Below are 15,615 nucleotides of genomic sequence, written 5' to 3' on the forward strand. Positions count from 1 at the left end.
ATGAAAGAGTTTAGGATGATGAGGAATGATCAACCAATGTATTTCAGAAAAGCAATAAAAAAAAGCATCAAAACAAGTGGAAACACTTTACTTGAACCTTGCTACATAACAATGACATAACCATGCCATAAACATGTCTCTTATAAGTTGTCATGACAGAGTTTATTGAGTAATGTAACAGTGTCATGTTACCATTAGTGGTAATAGTCGTGGCATCTGCTATGATCTACTATGTCATTAACACGTATGTCATTAGAGATGTGCACGGTCACTGAGTACTCGGTTAACCTCTCAAAGTGAAATATTCAAACATTGAAATGACTTTCCGGTTGTTCCATTATTTTTCATCACTGGAAGACAAAACATAAATGGAAGTTTTATGTTTTAACATTACTGTTCTGTGTTCATTTGCGAGGAGGTACAGTCAAAAGTTTGGGCGTCCCAGTCAATTTAAGCATTGTTAAGAATAAGAAACATCCTCTACAGACAACACACTTCTGCATATTTCAATGCATAAATCATTATTAGTTACTAAATTTAATATAAAAAACAAAAATATTGCCTGTGTAAAAGATTTCGTTTTATGCTGTATGTTGTTTTTTTTTCACCAATATGCTATACTTATACTTTTCACTTAGAAAATCAACAAAACATGTCATTTGACCAAGGGTAATCAAATGTTGGCATACAACTGTATGTATTATTTTATACTTTGCAACACAACATGACAGTGTTGCCAAGGTCATGACTGAAGGACGAGACTGAGAGTGAAGAGAAAGCACGGCTTTATTGCGAATGTGTAAGTGAGTTACTCCAGTTGATATTATCTAGGTCCAGAAACAGCAAAAATATATTTCTCTGACAAACTTGCATGTTGACACATTTTCTACCGAGAACAAATGACCACCAATAAAAAGATGGCAGGCATCCAGTGTTTTACTGGTTAGCTGCTCATTAGCTCATCTGAAACAGCATCCATTACTCATCAGACATAAAACCCTACCAATTTTCTCCAATTTTTGAAAAATAAGGTATGTTTTCAAGTGTATTTCTGTCTGTACTGGTAATTATTTATGCAACACCAATTAGTTAGCTCATTTTAAAGCTTAGTAGTATTAAAAGAAAAAGTTAAAAGATGTTTAAAAGAAGTAAAAGTTAAAAAAACAAATATCGTATCAGTATCAGCCGATACTCAATGTTGGAGTATTGGTACTGAAAAAGAAAAAGTGGCATTATTTCAGCCATCTCTAAGTACAAAAATGACTTAATTATTTAAAAATAAATTAATAAATAAATACACTTCTCATACTTTCTCACATTTAAGGCCACAACATCAAAAACAAATTCTAAGCAGTGAAGCATGTAGAAAAAGAGAAAACTTATGTCGTGATGAAGATTCACACAACAAAAACAGCTCATCAAATCTGTGATATTCATCAGGTAATTCAACGTGATGCCTCAGAGAAACAGAACTATATTAGTCCCTGGTGTATTTAAGGTCAGCACTAAGGTAGGAACAGTGTCTAATGGCTATGCTGATTTGTGTTACTGTGGTGAGAAACCATGGAAACAAGCGAGACGGGAGCTGTGCGGGATAATCAATTTTATGGAGTGTTGCACTTCAGACAAAAGAGACAGTAAAGATTGAGAGTAGGATCGATGAGCTGAAGACGTTCTAATGAACCACCCGCGCACCTGTGCCATGCTCAGCTGTTTTACTTATCAATGAAAACATCACTGTGTTTTTGCACAATCACAGAATTTACTAAGAAATAAATGTAGTCTTTACTGAACCGTTACTGAAATATAATCTGCCTTTTCTCATGTTAGCAGATAGTTTAAAAATGCAAGCTCTGAGTATAAACAAACAGTCTTTAGTTTGCAGTTTTGTTGTTTGTTTGTAACTCACTCACAATTATTTGTCTTATGCGTGCAGATTCCAGAAAAGATCCCCTCAACAAATTAGAACTTCAATTGCCCATGTGGTTTCATTTTGAGCCATCAGTTGATGCCAAGTTTGCTTGTAGCACCAAGTGAGATGCAATTAAGATGAGCAATCCTTATTAAACTTCCTGATGGTTTGTTCTGTGGGCTGGCATTTTTCATCAACATTTTATTTGAAGGCTACCTGTATATGGACTTCATGACACATGCATAAACATTAAATAATGTATTTATTAGGCATGGAAAGATTGATTGGCTATAGATCGGAACTGGCCTATTTTCAGTCTAAATATGCCATCAGCGACCAGCTGATATTCATTTAATTTGGCCGACAGTGACATGATTAATGACAAAAAAATGTGAGTCAAATTTTGGTGCTCTGTCCTGTAGATTTCTTTATCTGACCCACAGCATTATTTGCAAGGTCTGAAAAACTAACGTTGCTCTTGAGGGAAGCACAATAAACACCATTTTAACTTTTAACACTATTAACCAGATACAACACTTGAGTATGTCATCCAACCGAGTACCGTGAGTGACAGAATCTAGCATGACCTTGAGGCAGACGAGTGCTGCATCTCTAGTCAGTAAGAATACCAAAGACAGAATATCGCCAAATGTGGGTAAAGCAGTTAAACAATGACCTTTTCCTGAATTTGTATTTGAGCATGCATTTTTTCCTAATGGACAGCATACCTTTATTTTCAAGGACCAGTGCCAAAATTTTGATTTTGAGACATTCAGGGGGTCCAAAAAGTTAATTAGGGTGTCTCAGACCCATAATCCCCTTTATTTCACATCGCATTTCAAGTGTATAACTACTAGACTCTATAAGCCTATAAGGGCTTTCTTAGTCTTGGCAATGTCACTGGATACCTCTCTGCACATTGCACAAGCATAAACAGCAAAAGATTGTTCAGCACTGCTTCAGATAACTTGAACAAGAGGAGGAACAGACTGCCGTGTCAGAAAGCCAAAATGTTTCTTTTTGTGAAAGAAAATCTGCCATTGTTGCTCAACGGTAAGCCAGAGTCAGGTGCACAGCCAGGTGGCCACAACATGTTGCTCTTCTGTGTTAAAATAGTTGATCTTGCTTCTAAAATTGTTTTCTGTCTGAAAACATTTGAAGTTTGTGAGATTGCAGTATGGATACTGCCGACTTCTGAGTTTGCTGCAGCAATCGCTTAAATGTTTAACTTGTGTCTGTATAAGCATTTGACCATGAAGATGTAAGAGTGCACCTATTTCACAGGAGTCTGTAGCAATCAGGACTGGCTCTGGCTTTTTGGGGGCTCTAAGTTTTTTGGAGGCCCCCATGTTGCTAGTTGATATGCTGTAAAATTAGAGGATATGTAATGAGTTGCAATTTAATTATTACAAATAAGTTTTTCAGTATTCCTGATGCAGGGATCTGTCTCACAAAGCAGTATTTATTGTTACCCAACTAACTTTAGGCTTAGATCTAACCCTGGTAGCAGTGGCATCAGCTATGCTTTCTTATTGAATTTCCACATATTTAGTTATTAAGACTCCGTTTTCCTTCTTTTTCGACTCGCTGTTTGTCAGACACCTCGCTTACATGTGCAGATGCAAGATGATTAATCACAGCCCAAGTATCAAAATCTGGATTGACAGAGACGGCTGTTAATCGCCGTTGTAGAACAAGTTAACCATGTCTGCATTTGTTAGGTTTTGTGAAGCTGAAAATTAGTCAGAAAGCTTGTCTAAGTTAACAGCCATGTTGACTGCTTCGTTAGACAGACCTCAGATTCTTGTCGTCAAACATGCTACAACACGCAATAAATATAATGCTCACACCACAAAAAAAAAGTTTTTTCTCCTCATAATTTTTTTTTCCCCATTTCTTGGCTCCAGATGCAACTCTTCTTACTGAGACAAGATTAAACCGTTGCTCTTTTTTCCCCTCACTCAAGCATCACAGACTACATTACAGTACTGTAATAATCTAGAAGAAGCTGTTAGGGGACCCCCTATTTTTTACTCATCAGAGAGTGCACTGTTTTCAATGTTTTTGTTTAGCCAATTTAAACTGTTTGGTGTTTCTGCCTGGGCAGTTTTGTCAGGTCACCCCGTTCCAGCCTCAGATCGGAATCGGCATCAGGCGATCGTGGTAAAGAACAATCGACAATTGGAAACAACCTCACAAAATGCTGATCTCTACTATTTAAAAAGTAATACTTCAGTACTTATGAACAGACATATAAATTATATTGTACTGGTTTCAAGCCCCTTTACAACACTTACGAAGTAATGGAACTTGACAGGAGACCTTAAGTTGCTTATGCTCATGTAATGAAGTCCCTATGCAGGTAACCTACTTCTCCAAAAATCCAACATCCACCAGTTCACCAGTAGAAACCACAGTTCTTGCTAAACAAGAGATGAAAGTTTTGGGATAGAAATCATGAATATTGTATGTCTTACGCATCGGCTACAGCTGTGTCCTCCTAACAGTTAATTGCCAACAGGTTTCAGATGAGACAAAACATATGGCTAACTTTTTAAGAACATCTGTATAACGTCTGCAAAGGGGGCAGAGATTAAATATTAATAGTTATATTGCAAACTAATATCACTCCAAAGAGAATGCAAGGCAACATCTGCTGAGGAAGCACAACAGGCCATCTGACAATAGCTTTTGATCCTTTACGGGGAAGTTAGAGCTCTTATTTAATGATGTTTGGCACCGAATAGCAGAAGTTTTCTTCACAGTCACTTCGCTAACAGCTGTCCTTTTGTATTGTTGTTGCCTTTACGCTGCATCGCTGAGGGAGGGAGTTTGTGCGAAGGTTATTGAGTAAGGTTGTGGAATGGTTTCAGGTGGAGTGTGCTTACAATAAGAAGCTAAAAAAGGGTTGACATTTTACACTTGTTCTGTATCTCTTAGGTTCTCTGTTAAGGCCATTACACACCAAATATTCTGCCGTAATTTTATTGCATCAAAACTATACACACTGGATGGGAATTTTGCCAGGTTGGCAAAAGGGGCAAACAGTGACATTTTGCAGAATGCTTTCCACTTTGGAAAGTGAAAGGAGAACCAAGAGTTTCTTTGCTTATTCAGGAGTTAAAACTTTATGAACTACTTTACTCACGCCTGGGATCTCCATTACTCAGTTTGAGCTGATTGAGCCGAAAACAAATGTGCGGAATGTCTTTAAGTGCAAAAAAGAGAGCTTTGCTCTTCTCATAATGGGGAAACTATTATGCTGGGTGGGCTACTTTGCATTTTTTAAAAATTAAAGTAGTATGGACAGTTGGGTGTTTATACTGTACCACTCTGGATGCTTCCACCTATAACTAGAATGCTTGGGCCCTGTTTGAGCTGCTTTTGGAGATTCTAATGCTTTTGACATTTTGCAAAAAAGTCCAGGGACACAGCTGATGTGTCAGTTTGATTATCACCATGCCAACACCAGAGACGACTGTAATCAGTCAGTGTTTTCATGTCATTGCCGAAAGCTCGCAAAAGTGAAACAGAGGGCGAATAAAATAATGTCGCATTTTCGCTGTCCGAAAAATCGCCTTTGGAGTGTTCGATATCATCAGTTATACATGTCCTGTGATGAATTTATTGTCACCCAAATAAATCATGCGAATAAACTGTGCTTGGTGTGTACCCAGCAATAACAAAATTATGGTGTAATTTTATTAGGGCTGTCAAACCAGTAAAATAATTCACAATTAATCACATTAGTATGTATAGTTACCAATTACAATAGTAATTGTAATTAATCACATTTGTCTTCTTCTAAATAGATCCTAAAGAAAACCTATTTTCATATAAAACTTCTAATGAGAGCAGCAGCGGCTGCATGTACCAAGTCCTTCTAGATCGTAGCCTCTCGCTCTCATAGCGTTAAAATACACGGTTTGGTAGTTTACTGTTCACTGATCTATAGATAGTCCTCCTGTAAGCACTGTCCAGTGTAGTCCGATGAAGGTGTCCTCCAGTGCTAATGTAATTGATATTACTGATATTGTTGGCATTAGCAGTTTTGCTTGTAAATGACACTTCAGACTCAAACTGGTTCAGTGATAAATTTACGTCATTACAGTAGCTGGAAATACACAGATCAGCCATAATATTAAAACCACCTCCTTGTTTCTACACTCAATGTCCATTTTATCAGCTCCACTTTCCACATAAGAACACTTGCAAGTACTACAATTACAGACTGTAGTCCATCTGTTTCTCTGCATACTTTGTTAGCCCCCTTTTCACTCTGTTCTTCAGTCTGGACCTCTGTTGGTCAGGACCTCTACAGGACCACCACCGAGCAGGTATTATTTGAGTGGTGGATCATTCTCAGCACTGCAATGACACTGAGGTGGTGGTGGTGTGTTGTGCTGGTACAAGTGAATCAGACACAGCAGTGCTGTTGAAGTTTGATAAAAAACTTGTGGTGTATATAGTCTTCCTTCGTGGAAAGAAACACCAAAATTTACACTTTTGGTCTTTGTGTCATTTCGTAACAAATTTGAAGGTATAGCTTGGAGTCTGTCCATACGGAATGTAAATACAGTTTATTACCTAACTATACTTTATGTACATATATATTATGTAAAGTATAGCATGATAATAATAATAGCTCCAGATTTTAAGGGATGAAGAGCTTTAACTCTATTCAGCAGTTTACACAACCAAGTTGCAGTTCACTTCCCAATTCATAGATACAGTAGCATTTGTAACCTATCATCATCATCAGACAGGAAAATTACCTTGGACCAGTTGAGGCGCTTCATGGTGGTCTCAGGCTTGAACTCCTTCTTGGGCCGAAGGCCAAAAGGCAGCACATGGTGGGTGGGGGAGGACATCAGGCCCCCCAGACCTGGCGGAGGAGGGGGAGGGATGCCAAAAGGAGGAGGAGGAGGCACTCCGGGCATGGCGGCACAGCCTGGTGGGGGCGGGGGAGGAGGTGGGGGTGGCGGAGCTGGACCCCCAGGAACAGGGGGTGGAGGAGGGGCCCCTGGGGCAAAAGATGATGAAGATGACGAAGACGACAAGGCTGGGACAGACTGCACTGTAGGTATGCCCACCGGCACTGCTCCAAACTGCACAAGGGAAATAAGAGAAAGAGAATGAAGTTAATAAATAATACATGTATGCTTCACTCGTGTTTAATGTTGTAGATATAATCAAAAGTCGCACCATGAAACAGACTTTCAACTCATTTAGTTATAACTCAATACACTCCATGCTTAAACAATAGGGAACATATCTACTTGATTATGATATGCTATGATTAAATTGTGAGGGAGAGAGGGAGGGAGGGAGAGATGGAGGGAGGAGGGTGAAGGAAGAAAACCTAGAAGGTGAATTGAAGGAATTTTTCTAAATTTCTGCACAATTAAATTGTGAAGATGTGAACAAAGTCATTGAAAGTGGTTTGATGTTTAACACACGATTTTTGAAATACTTCAGTCAGAGTTGGTCAAAAGATGTTTGAATGCCTCCAAAAGTTCACAGAAAGTTATGGTACACTTTATAATAAAAGGCCCTAATAAGCCATTGTTCTTTACTGTAAAAATCTTATTTTGTTAATAACTATTTAGTTATTTGATCATTCAAATATTAAATGGACCTAGCAAATTAGGTCAAACTGTAGTCCAAAACATGTAACTATTTCAAAAAACAAATAAGTATTCAGACCTTAGATATTTGCAAGGATTAGGTTATGATCAATCGATGATCTATATACGTACAAAATCATCATTAATAGGCTACTTTCAATTTGAGGTGACTGTCCCAAACCCTAAACCCCATATATTAATTTGTCAAAATAATACTTGTATTTTTTGTATAATACTTTTTTCATATAAATCTTTATTTCTTTTAAAAGTTGAAAAATTTAGAGTTATCATGAGTTTAATTTTCTGATTAAAAAAAATTGAAAAATGTTGTCCCATAATTTCAAGTCACTACCAAAACACAGAGAAGTCCATAAGAGGAGCCTTATTTTCGCCACACCCCTGCACTTCAGAGCAGAAAGTGAGACTGCATCCCTGTCCCTCACGGCCACATGGTGAGCAGTTAGATCCCATTAGTTTGTTAAATGTGTCCCAAACTCTAAAAAACAATGTGCATCTTTAAAAACTGTCCCTACCGAAACACATATTTCCTGCAATTAAATAAACTTTTATGTGATTTAATGAAAAATGTTATGATTTTATGTGTGTACAGCTGTTTGAAGCTGTGTCTGCTAGACATGTACTAAATTAGTACTTTTGTACTAATAAGTTAAAATTGTTACCAGTGAAACAGTCACTACCAAAACATTTAGTAACGATTTAGTAATGTTATGAAAGGCTTTGGTAGCGACAAAATGGAATGTTCAATTGTTAGTTTTAAGAAAAAACATAATTAATGTTAAGAGTCGTTCAAAGCAAGGACTTGAGTCTAAAGTCCAAGTCAGTTAAAAGTCAGGACCATGTTTTGAACACTTTGAACCAATTCGGTAGAATGATTCATATAATATAAAATATTACATATTTATTTGCACAAAAGCAATCAATAATCATTATTAAGTGTTCATAATTATTAACTATCAATAACCATTAATAATTCAATAATGATCTAATTGCTATTCATAGGGGCCTCTAGCTATTACAGGCCCCAATAAGTACCAAAGCTATAACCCAATATGGTGGCTTGATGGCCAAGACACTGTTTACAATAGTTTGGAAATACTATTTTGACCTAAAAAGTATTTTTTTTAACAGTATTTATGGTGAAGAGGTACATGCACACCATTATAAGGCAAAATAGTCCCTACAGGAATGTACCAACTTTGCTGTTAGTAACATTACATATAAAATGTAGCCATCACAACTCCTGGTTCCTATCAACAAAGAAAATTGTTAGCAAGTTTCTCTACAATGCACCATTTTCACCAAACCACTCTGAATGACTTTGTTTATATCATAATGATTCAATAACGCAGAATTTTTTAAAACTAGTGGAATTCCCTTTAAAGTCAAAGCAAAGCCTTGGCCTTGGCCATATTACAATTTCTGATTCAAAAGCTAAACTAACAGATGACAAAACAAAAATCATAATCATAAGGGTATATTATGGATAGATCAAAGATGAAAAGGGCCCCTTCAGATAGAAGCACTAACCAGATGGATAGACTAAAAAGATTATTAAGAGCACGACCCCCTCCTGCTTCAAACTCCTCCACTTCAAACACCCAAATGCATGGCAAAAACAAGAAATGCCATATGTAACTCTCTTGTGTAACCACTCCATTCATTCTGAATGGAGTACAGCTGCAGGGAAGAATTTATTGAACATGTGGATGCTCTAATTCAAACACTACGCATGCTGGTCTCGAGATAATTCACAGCCAAAGAAGCGGAATGAATGACGGCACTATATATCTGGGACATCGACTGGCTGATTACGGTTTCGCGGCGCTGCAAACGATTGCAACCTGAAGAGATGGATCAGTTTAACTGCCTGCATTCCAAACTTTCACTTCACTCATCAGGCTCCATTATTTAACAATTGATCGGTTCTACTGACGGTGGCCTAGTGAGCCAAAAAGCAATTGATCAAACAAACTGTTCAGCTGATGCCCTATTTGTCACGTCAATCTAAGGGTTGGGGGATCAACTGGTGCAGGAATAAAGAAAAGCTTGAGGACAGAAAGAAGGGACGAGTCTTTGTCACAAGACACAACAACCACCTAATAAGATGCTTAAAATTAAAGTAGATAAATAAATAAAAAACCTTCCATAAAATGTCAAGCATTTTAAGCACTCAAGCAGTAACAGCAACAGCCACTGAATTGGACATCTTAAGGCCATTTAGTCTGACGATGACGCCGGAATTTAATCCCTTCGCTCTATTGATCGTTAAATTCAGTCTGAAACTGCTCTCCAAGTCATTTGTAAAGCTGCCATAAGGGCCTTGTAGAAAATAAGTTAATCAGCAATTGGATCTCACAAACCATTCAGACTGACCAGCCGGATTGTGCCACTTCAGCCAGTAAAGTGAACATAATCTAAAATGACTGAGAAAACTATATAGCATCACAAGGTCAACTTACAATAAAATCAATATCCAGAATGCCTCATATTCAAAAAGCAGTGACAAAATCTCAAGATATTGAGATTTTTGGCCCAAGACATTAGTTTTTAACATATCCAGGGTCAGGAAGCAAAATAAGTCCTGACTCTTGAGACTAGAAAGCCAGGCTACACAGGAAGGCTTGTACTCTATGATATCAAAATAACCAAAGTATCTCTCTATATTAACAGATACTCATTTTAAGCTTTTTTTTTAAAAAAACAAGCAAAATGATCTGCGAACGTAAGATGAGTTAAGTACTCTAAACTATATTTTTAGAGCATCTCAAAATGAGATATATTAGATGTAACGACTAGATTTAAAAAAATTTCAATTGTCAGGATATTTTTCAGTGCATAAAGGTGTGTCACGAATTTAAAGATGTGCATCCAGGGGCCCCATTTCTGTCTGTTGCCTAAGGCTCCAGAATCACTAAGATTGCCCCTGCCTAGAGGACAGGGCAGCGTTATCCTGTAGAGAAGAGCCAGAGTCTGGCTGCAGCTCACAAAACCAGCTACAGCATCTATTCTTCTCAGGGAAAAAAAAATAAAAAACTCCTGTTACCAAAGCAACAACGTTGAACCTATTGTCAGGTAAAGGGCCAAAGCTATATTGATCACAGCTACAGATTAAGATTGAAAAACAGAAAAGAGCAATGCAATAACCTGACCACTGCAGGTGTCCAATTCAGACTGGCAGACTAACTATGGAATGCGCGAAACTGCCAGACATAAAAATAAAATAGATAATCACGCAGCAATCATCATCTACTAATAATGCCATTTTGTAAACACTGTAAATTTAGACACACTAGATCTATGCTACTTGCATGTTTATAACACAAACAATTGGAGAAAACAACACTGACAGGCTAATTAACTCTGGTAAAACTGTGTGTCTGTGTGAGTCTCTTGCAGAAGCAGAAAGAACTGCTTCATTAAAGCAATACTTTCTGAAACAAGTTCCTCTTCTAAATTGAAAATCACTTTAAAACTGAAATCAATCCTTATGCCTGAAAAACAAGGACTGTCGATGTTTTCAGGGTCTGTCAATAAACAAATCAATTAAGGTATTACATCTTTGGTTTTGAGAGGATCATTAAATAACAACATATAATTTTAACAATATTTGAATTTTCATTTCAAAAGTAATCCTTGTTTGCTGTCAACAAAACAAACATTCGGCCTCTGTGCAAAGACAATTAGAAGCAGGAGCACAATTATTTGCATATTTCCTCAGTAAAGGCACTGTCACTTAAGTTCACTGTATCTATTGGATCATCATTTTACTGTGACGATGTACCTCTGACAACTTTTAATGTCAAACGAGTGCTGTGATTGGCCCTTATCTGCTCAAGATACAACATGAATCAGAGATCAGGTAACAAAGACAGACAGTGAAAGAGAACTGAGAGACGAGAGAGAAGAGAGATAAAAGAGAGAGATACACATGCAGTAGATGCTAAATGGTTACACAATCAGTGACAGGTGATGGAAAGAGTGAGACAAAGAGGCTTTACCTGAGATCTAAAGGCCTGCAGCTCTGCCTCCAGCTCACTGATTTTCTCCTCCTTCTTCAGCAGCTGGGCCATGGCGTCCTGTCTGCCCATCAGCTCTTCGTCAAACTGCAGGTCAGAACTGCCATTAGATCTTCTTTTTATAAGGACATGCCATATATGTGGATATTTCTGAGGTATGCAAGTTATTTAACCCATTGTTGTCCATATCTGAAATTGCACACTACATTTGGTCCATACTGTCCCTGCTAAAAAAAAAACAAAAAAAAAAAACAAGTATCTTCATTTTTTTCCTATCATTTTTATTTTTCTACATCATTTGATCAGAACAGCTGCCCTTTACAATGTGTGGAATTTTCATGATCACTGGACTACTAGAAATGCTTCACAATAGGGTGTAACAGAAGGTCTTTACAATAACTTACATCAAAGGTAAAGAACATTTTTGTCCTCTCCTGTAAAGGTACCATTTTGGAGATACTCGTTTTTCTTTGGACAGCAACAAGATATTCTCTAAACCTGCAAACTCGAATTTTTTGAGCTTAAAGTCGATCAAAAATGAAAAAAGTGTTTTCATTTTGTCACTTTGTTAGTTTATCGTAATTTAGTTTATTATTTTGGAATGGCCAAGTCAAAGTCCTGAAATTAATCCTATAGAAATGTTGCGAAAGGACCTGAAGCAAGCAGTTCATCGGAGGAAACCCACAAAAATAACAGAATGTGCTACAATTCCACCAAGCCGATGTGCAAGAACAAGCAACGGTTACCGTAAACATTTTGTTGCAGTTATTGCTGCACAAGGGGGTAACATCAGACACTGAAAGCAAAGGTTTACATATTTTTGCCACCCACAGATATTTAATATTGGATCATTTTCTTATTTGTTTAATTTGGTTCCCTTTATCTACTATTAGGACTGATCTGATGAAGTTTTAGATCAAATTTAAGGGGTCACAAACTTTCAAGTCTCACTGTAGTTTACATGAAACACATCTTAATTCATGAGAATATTTTAATAGGGAGCTATTAAAATAAAAGTATTTAGCAAGCTCATGAGCCAATGGTCATTAGTGGAGTTTGGGGTGCAGCAAGATGTGTGCTGCTCCCCCTACTGGCCAAAGCATAGAAATATCTTTCTAGTGTTAAAATTCAAATCAAATCAAATCACATATATTGTCACATCACATTTACAAAAGTTCAAAGTTGAGTGAAAATCTTAGGATCTTAGGTGTGTAGCCCCCTTGTAGTACAAAAAATATACTATATATATATAATATATATCCAACATACAGTTTTTGTACGGTAATATAAGTTATGAAATGAAAGCACATTTCATTTCTTTTCCATATATGCCATGAGATATGCCGTGAGATTGAGGTAGATATAGGTACATGAGGTAGATCGTAAATTACAATGACTGAAAAAGATCAAATGTGAAATAAATAAATTGTAGCCTTTTTCAGTGGTCATAGTGTAGTATGATCATAAAATACTGGCTGCCTGAGCAATATTATTATAGTATATGAGGTAGCTTTTTCTGTAACAGGTAAGCTATGCTGTGTAGTGTAGGGAGGCAGTCATTTACTGTATCAGTAGTATAAGACACAAGTCTAAGTTTAAATTAAACATATATTCATGGTATTTGTTTATATCAGTATGTACATAAAAAATATATCCACTTTAGTCCAAGGATTGCAGCATGCAAAGTTATTAGTATTAACATTGTTATTTTCTATTTTCACCTCAACATATTGATGTCACTGGCAGTAACTGATGAATTAAAAAAAAACTGTCTGAGACATATGCAGGCGCCCTTGTTTTCAGTGACCAAAAATGCTATTTTTGTGAAGATGGGAGGATGGCAAACACAGCTTTTTGAAGATGCTGATGTCATGCTATTAACTCGCGCATGCCTGTAGCTGTTTTCATTTCTTAAGCATTCAAACTCTGTCTGAAATATGACAAATAAATGGCTTGTTTGTGTGTCTGTCAATTTGGGGGTGATTTAGGAGTTCATAATATGTTTATAATTGGTTTCACTTTTTCATTAAACTGTAAAGTGGAGGCATTAGATTAAACTGCACTTCTTCAGTTCTTTTAAACGGAATGTCAACTCAAGTGCAAATTTTAAAATACCTCCATGATTCTAAGGATGTGCTTTGATGATCATTAACAAAATAAGAAAAAAAATCCCAACTGTATGTACAGCAAGGGCAGATCCTACTGCAAACTTTAAGACTGTTAGAAAACATTTCCTGTATAAAGTACCTTTTCTTTATACACACACACACACACATATATATTTAAGATGTTTTTACTGCCAAACGTACTCGTGCTAATATCAGATCTACAACCCTCAAAAATCTTAAATTAGTATAGAACATTTACAATGTGAAATGTTCATCTGAGGTTGAAAAGAGTTTCTTTAAACTTTAAGAAGGTTCTTCACACTCATACATCTATCTATCTCATTTACATCATCTACACCTCTTTTGATCACACATAAAGTGGTAAGATCAAATAATGCTTGATCTCTTGTCTATAGGCAATAATTTCTCTTCATCTTACTAGACTAAAGATAATTATATAAGTAAGCTGTATGCATTTTAAAGTAGGACCAGATTTCTTATTTCTTAATTTTTCATGATCTCCCACAACTAAGTTGGAAGGGCATTAGATCAGAACACCTTGATTGTCAGGAGACGTTTAAAGATGAAAAACTACGACTTCTGTGACAAAATAAAAAAAACTGCTATTGTTGAATAATAATAGTTGGATCATAAAATGGTGTCCAGAGATAGAAAGCTGAAACCTTCGAACAGTACATTGTGTGACCAGACAGAGTAAACAAATCACTGTAAAATCAAGTAGAGCGTCAAAGTGAAAAGGACCAGTTCTGATCTGTAGACAGTGCCCTGCTGGAGAAGAGGTTAATTGAAATATATCAAGAGAGTGAAAGAGAGAGCAGAAATTGCCCTTTTTCATGCATCATCCTGCTTTTGTTATCGATTTTATCACAAACTGTGGGTGAAACTTTCATGATGTTATAAGCAGCTAGCACTGTGCAGAGGTTTGTGTCTCAAAAAAGTAAAAGCCAACTAGACAATTAGTGAGATAAGGCTATAAATAATAATGGTGGGGGTAGTTAGACACCAAGATATATCAGCTAGCATGACGCACTTCCCCTAGTGAATTAAATTTTTTGGCCTTTAATCTTAAAAAGGCAATAAAGTGCTCGAAATTTGGTTGCTGTTTAGTCCGGTCACTCCTATAATTCACTTACATTGGAGTTTTTTGGTTTCCAAACAAAGCTATAAAAAGAAGCATCTGTATGTAAAGCATCTAAAGCTTTTGCTTCTTGGTGGAACCCATTTTGGATTCACAAAGAACCTCTTTTGAAAAGATGCCATGAAGAACGATTAAGAGTTCCTTTAAGAACATTGTAAAAAGAGTGGTTTGTGGTATGAAAAATGCTTATTTGTGGCACAAACCATCTATTAAAATTTTCTTCTGGGAACCAAAAGTTTAAAGAATCCTTTCAGTTCTATGTGGCTTTTTTATTTTTAAGAGTGTACTTTCAATTACAAACCAACAAAAGAACAACTTACTTGAATCAACAAAACAGCCAGATGGAGGAAAAATTCTCCTCACATGCACAAGCCTGTGACTAGTGAGAACAGATACTGATGAACATGGGCGCTGATCTGAAGCGCATCAAAGCACTGCTGAAGTGAGACATGGTGTGAAGCAGGCCTCATTAGGTCCATGTGACCAATGCAATTACAGTAGAGCTGTTCCCTCTTGTCTATTTTTCTACAACTTATAGATTTATGAAAATACCACATACCACTTAGGCCTACACTGTATTTGGTGTTTCAGACTAGGACTGCACGATACATTGTATTTTTTATCATTGCTCTAACATAAATGTCCACAAATTTCTACAAATAAACCTAGGCTGCAGCACCTGAGCAGCAAAGATTGATAAATCTATAAGTGGAAGAAATATAGACTAGAGGAACAGCCTTGCTGTAATTGCATTAGTCACATGGTGACCTAA

At 36.7% G+C, this 15,615-nt stretch overlaps 1 protein-coding gene across 1 annotated transcript in view; it reads right to left on the reverse strand.

The window, feature by feature from the left end:
• diaph3 (diaphanous-related formin 3) overlaps window positions 1–15,615 on the reverse strand; it is a 433,509-nt gene that overhangs the window by 259,419 nt on the left and 158,475 nt on the right. Inside the window, exons 15-16 of the mRNA XM_036586844.1 lie at window positions 11,559–11,663; window positions 6,688–7,020 (exon numbers count right to left, since the gene is read on the reverse strand). Coding sequence (XP_036442737.1) covers window positions 6,688–7,020; window positions 11,559–11,663 — 438 coding nt within the window. The remainder of the gene's footprint in view (window positions 1–6,687; window positions 7,021–11,558; window positions 11,664–15,615) is intronic.

The sequence above is a fragment of the Colossoma macropomum genome, unplaced genomic scaffold, assembly GCF_904425465.1.
Source record: "Colossoma macropomum unplaced genomic scaffold, Colossoma_macropomum, whole genome shotgun sequence".
NCBI lineage: Eukaryota > Metazoa > Chordata > Actinopteri > Characiformes > Serrasalmidae > Colossoma > Colossoma macropomum.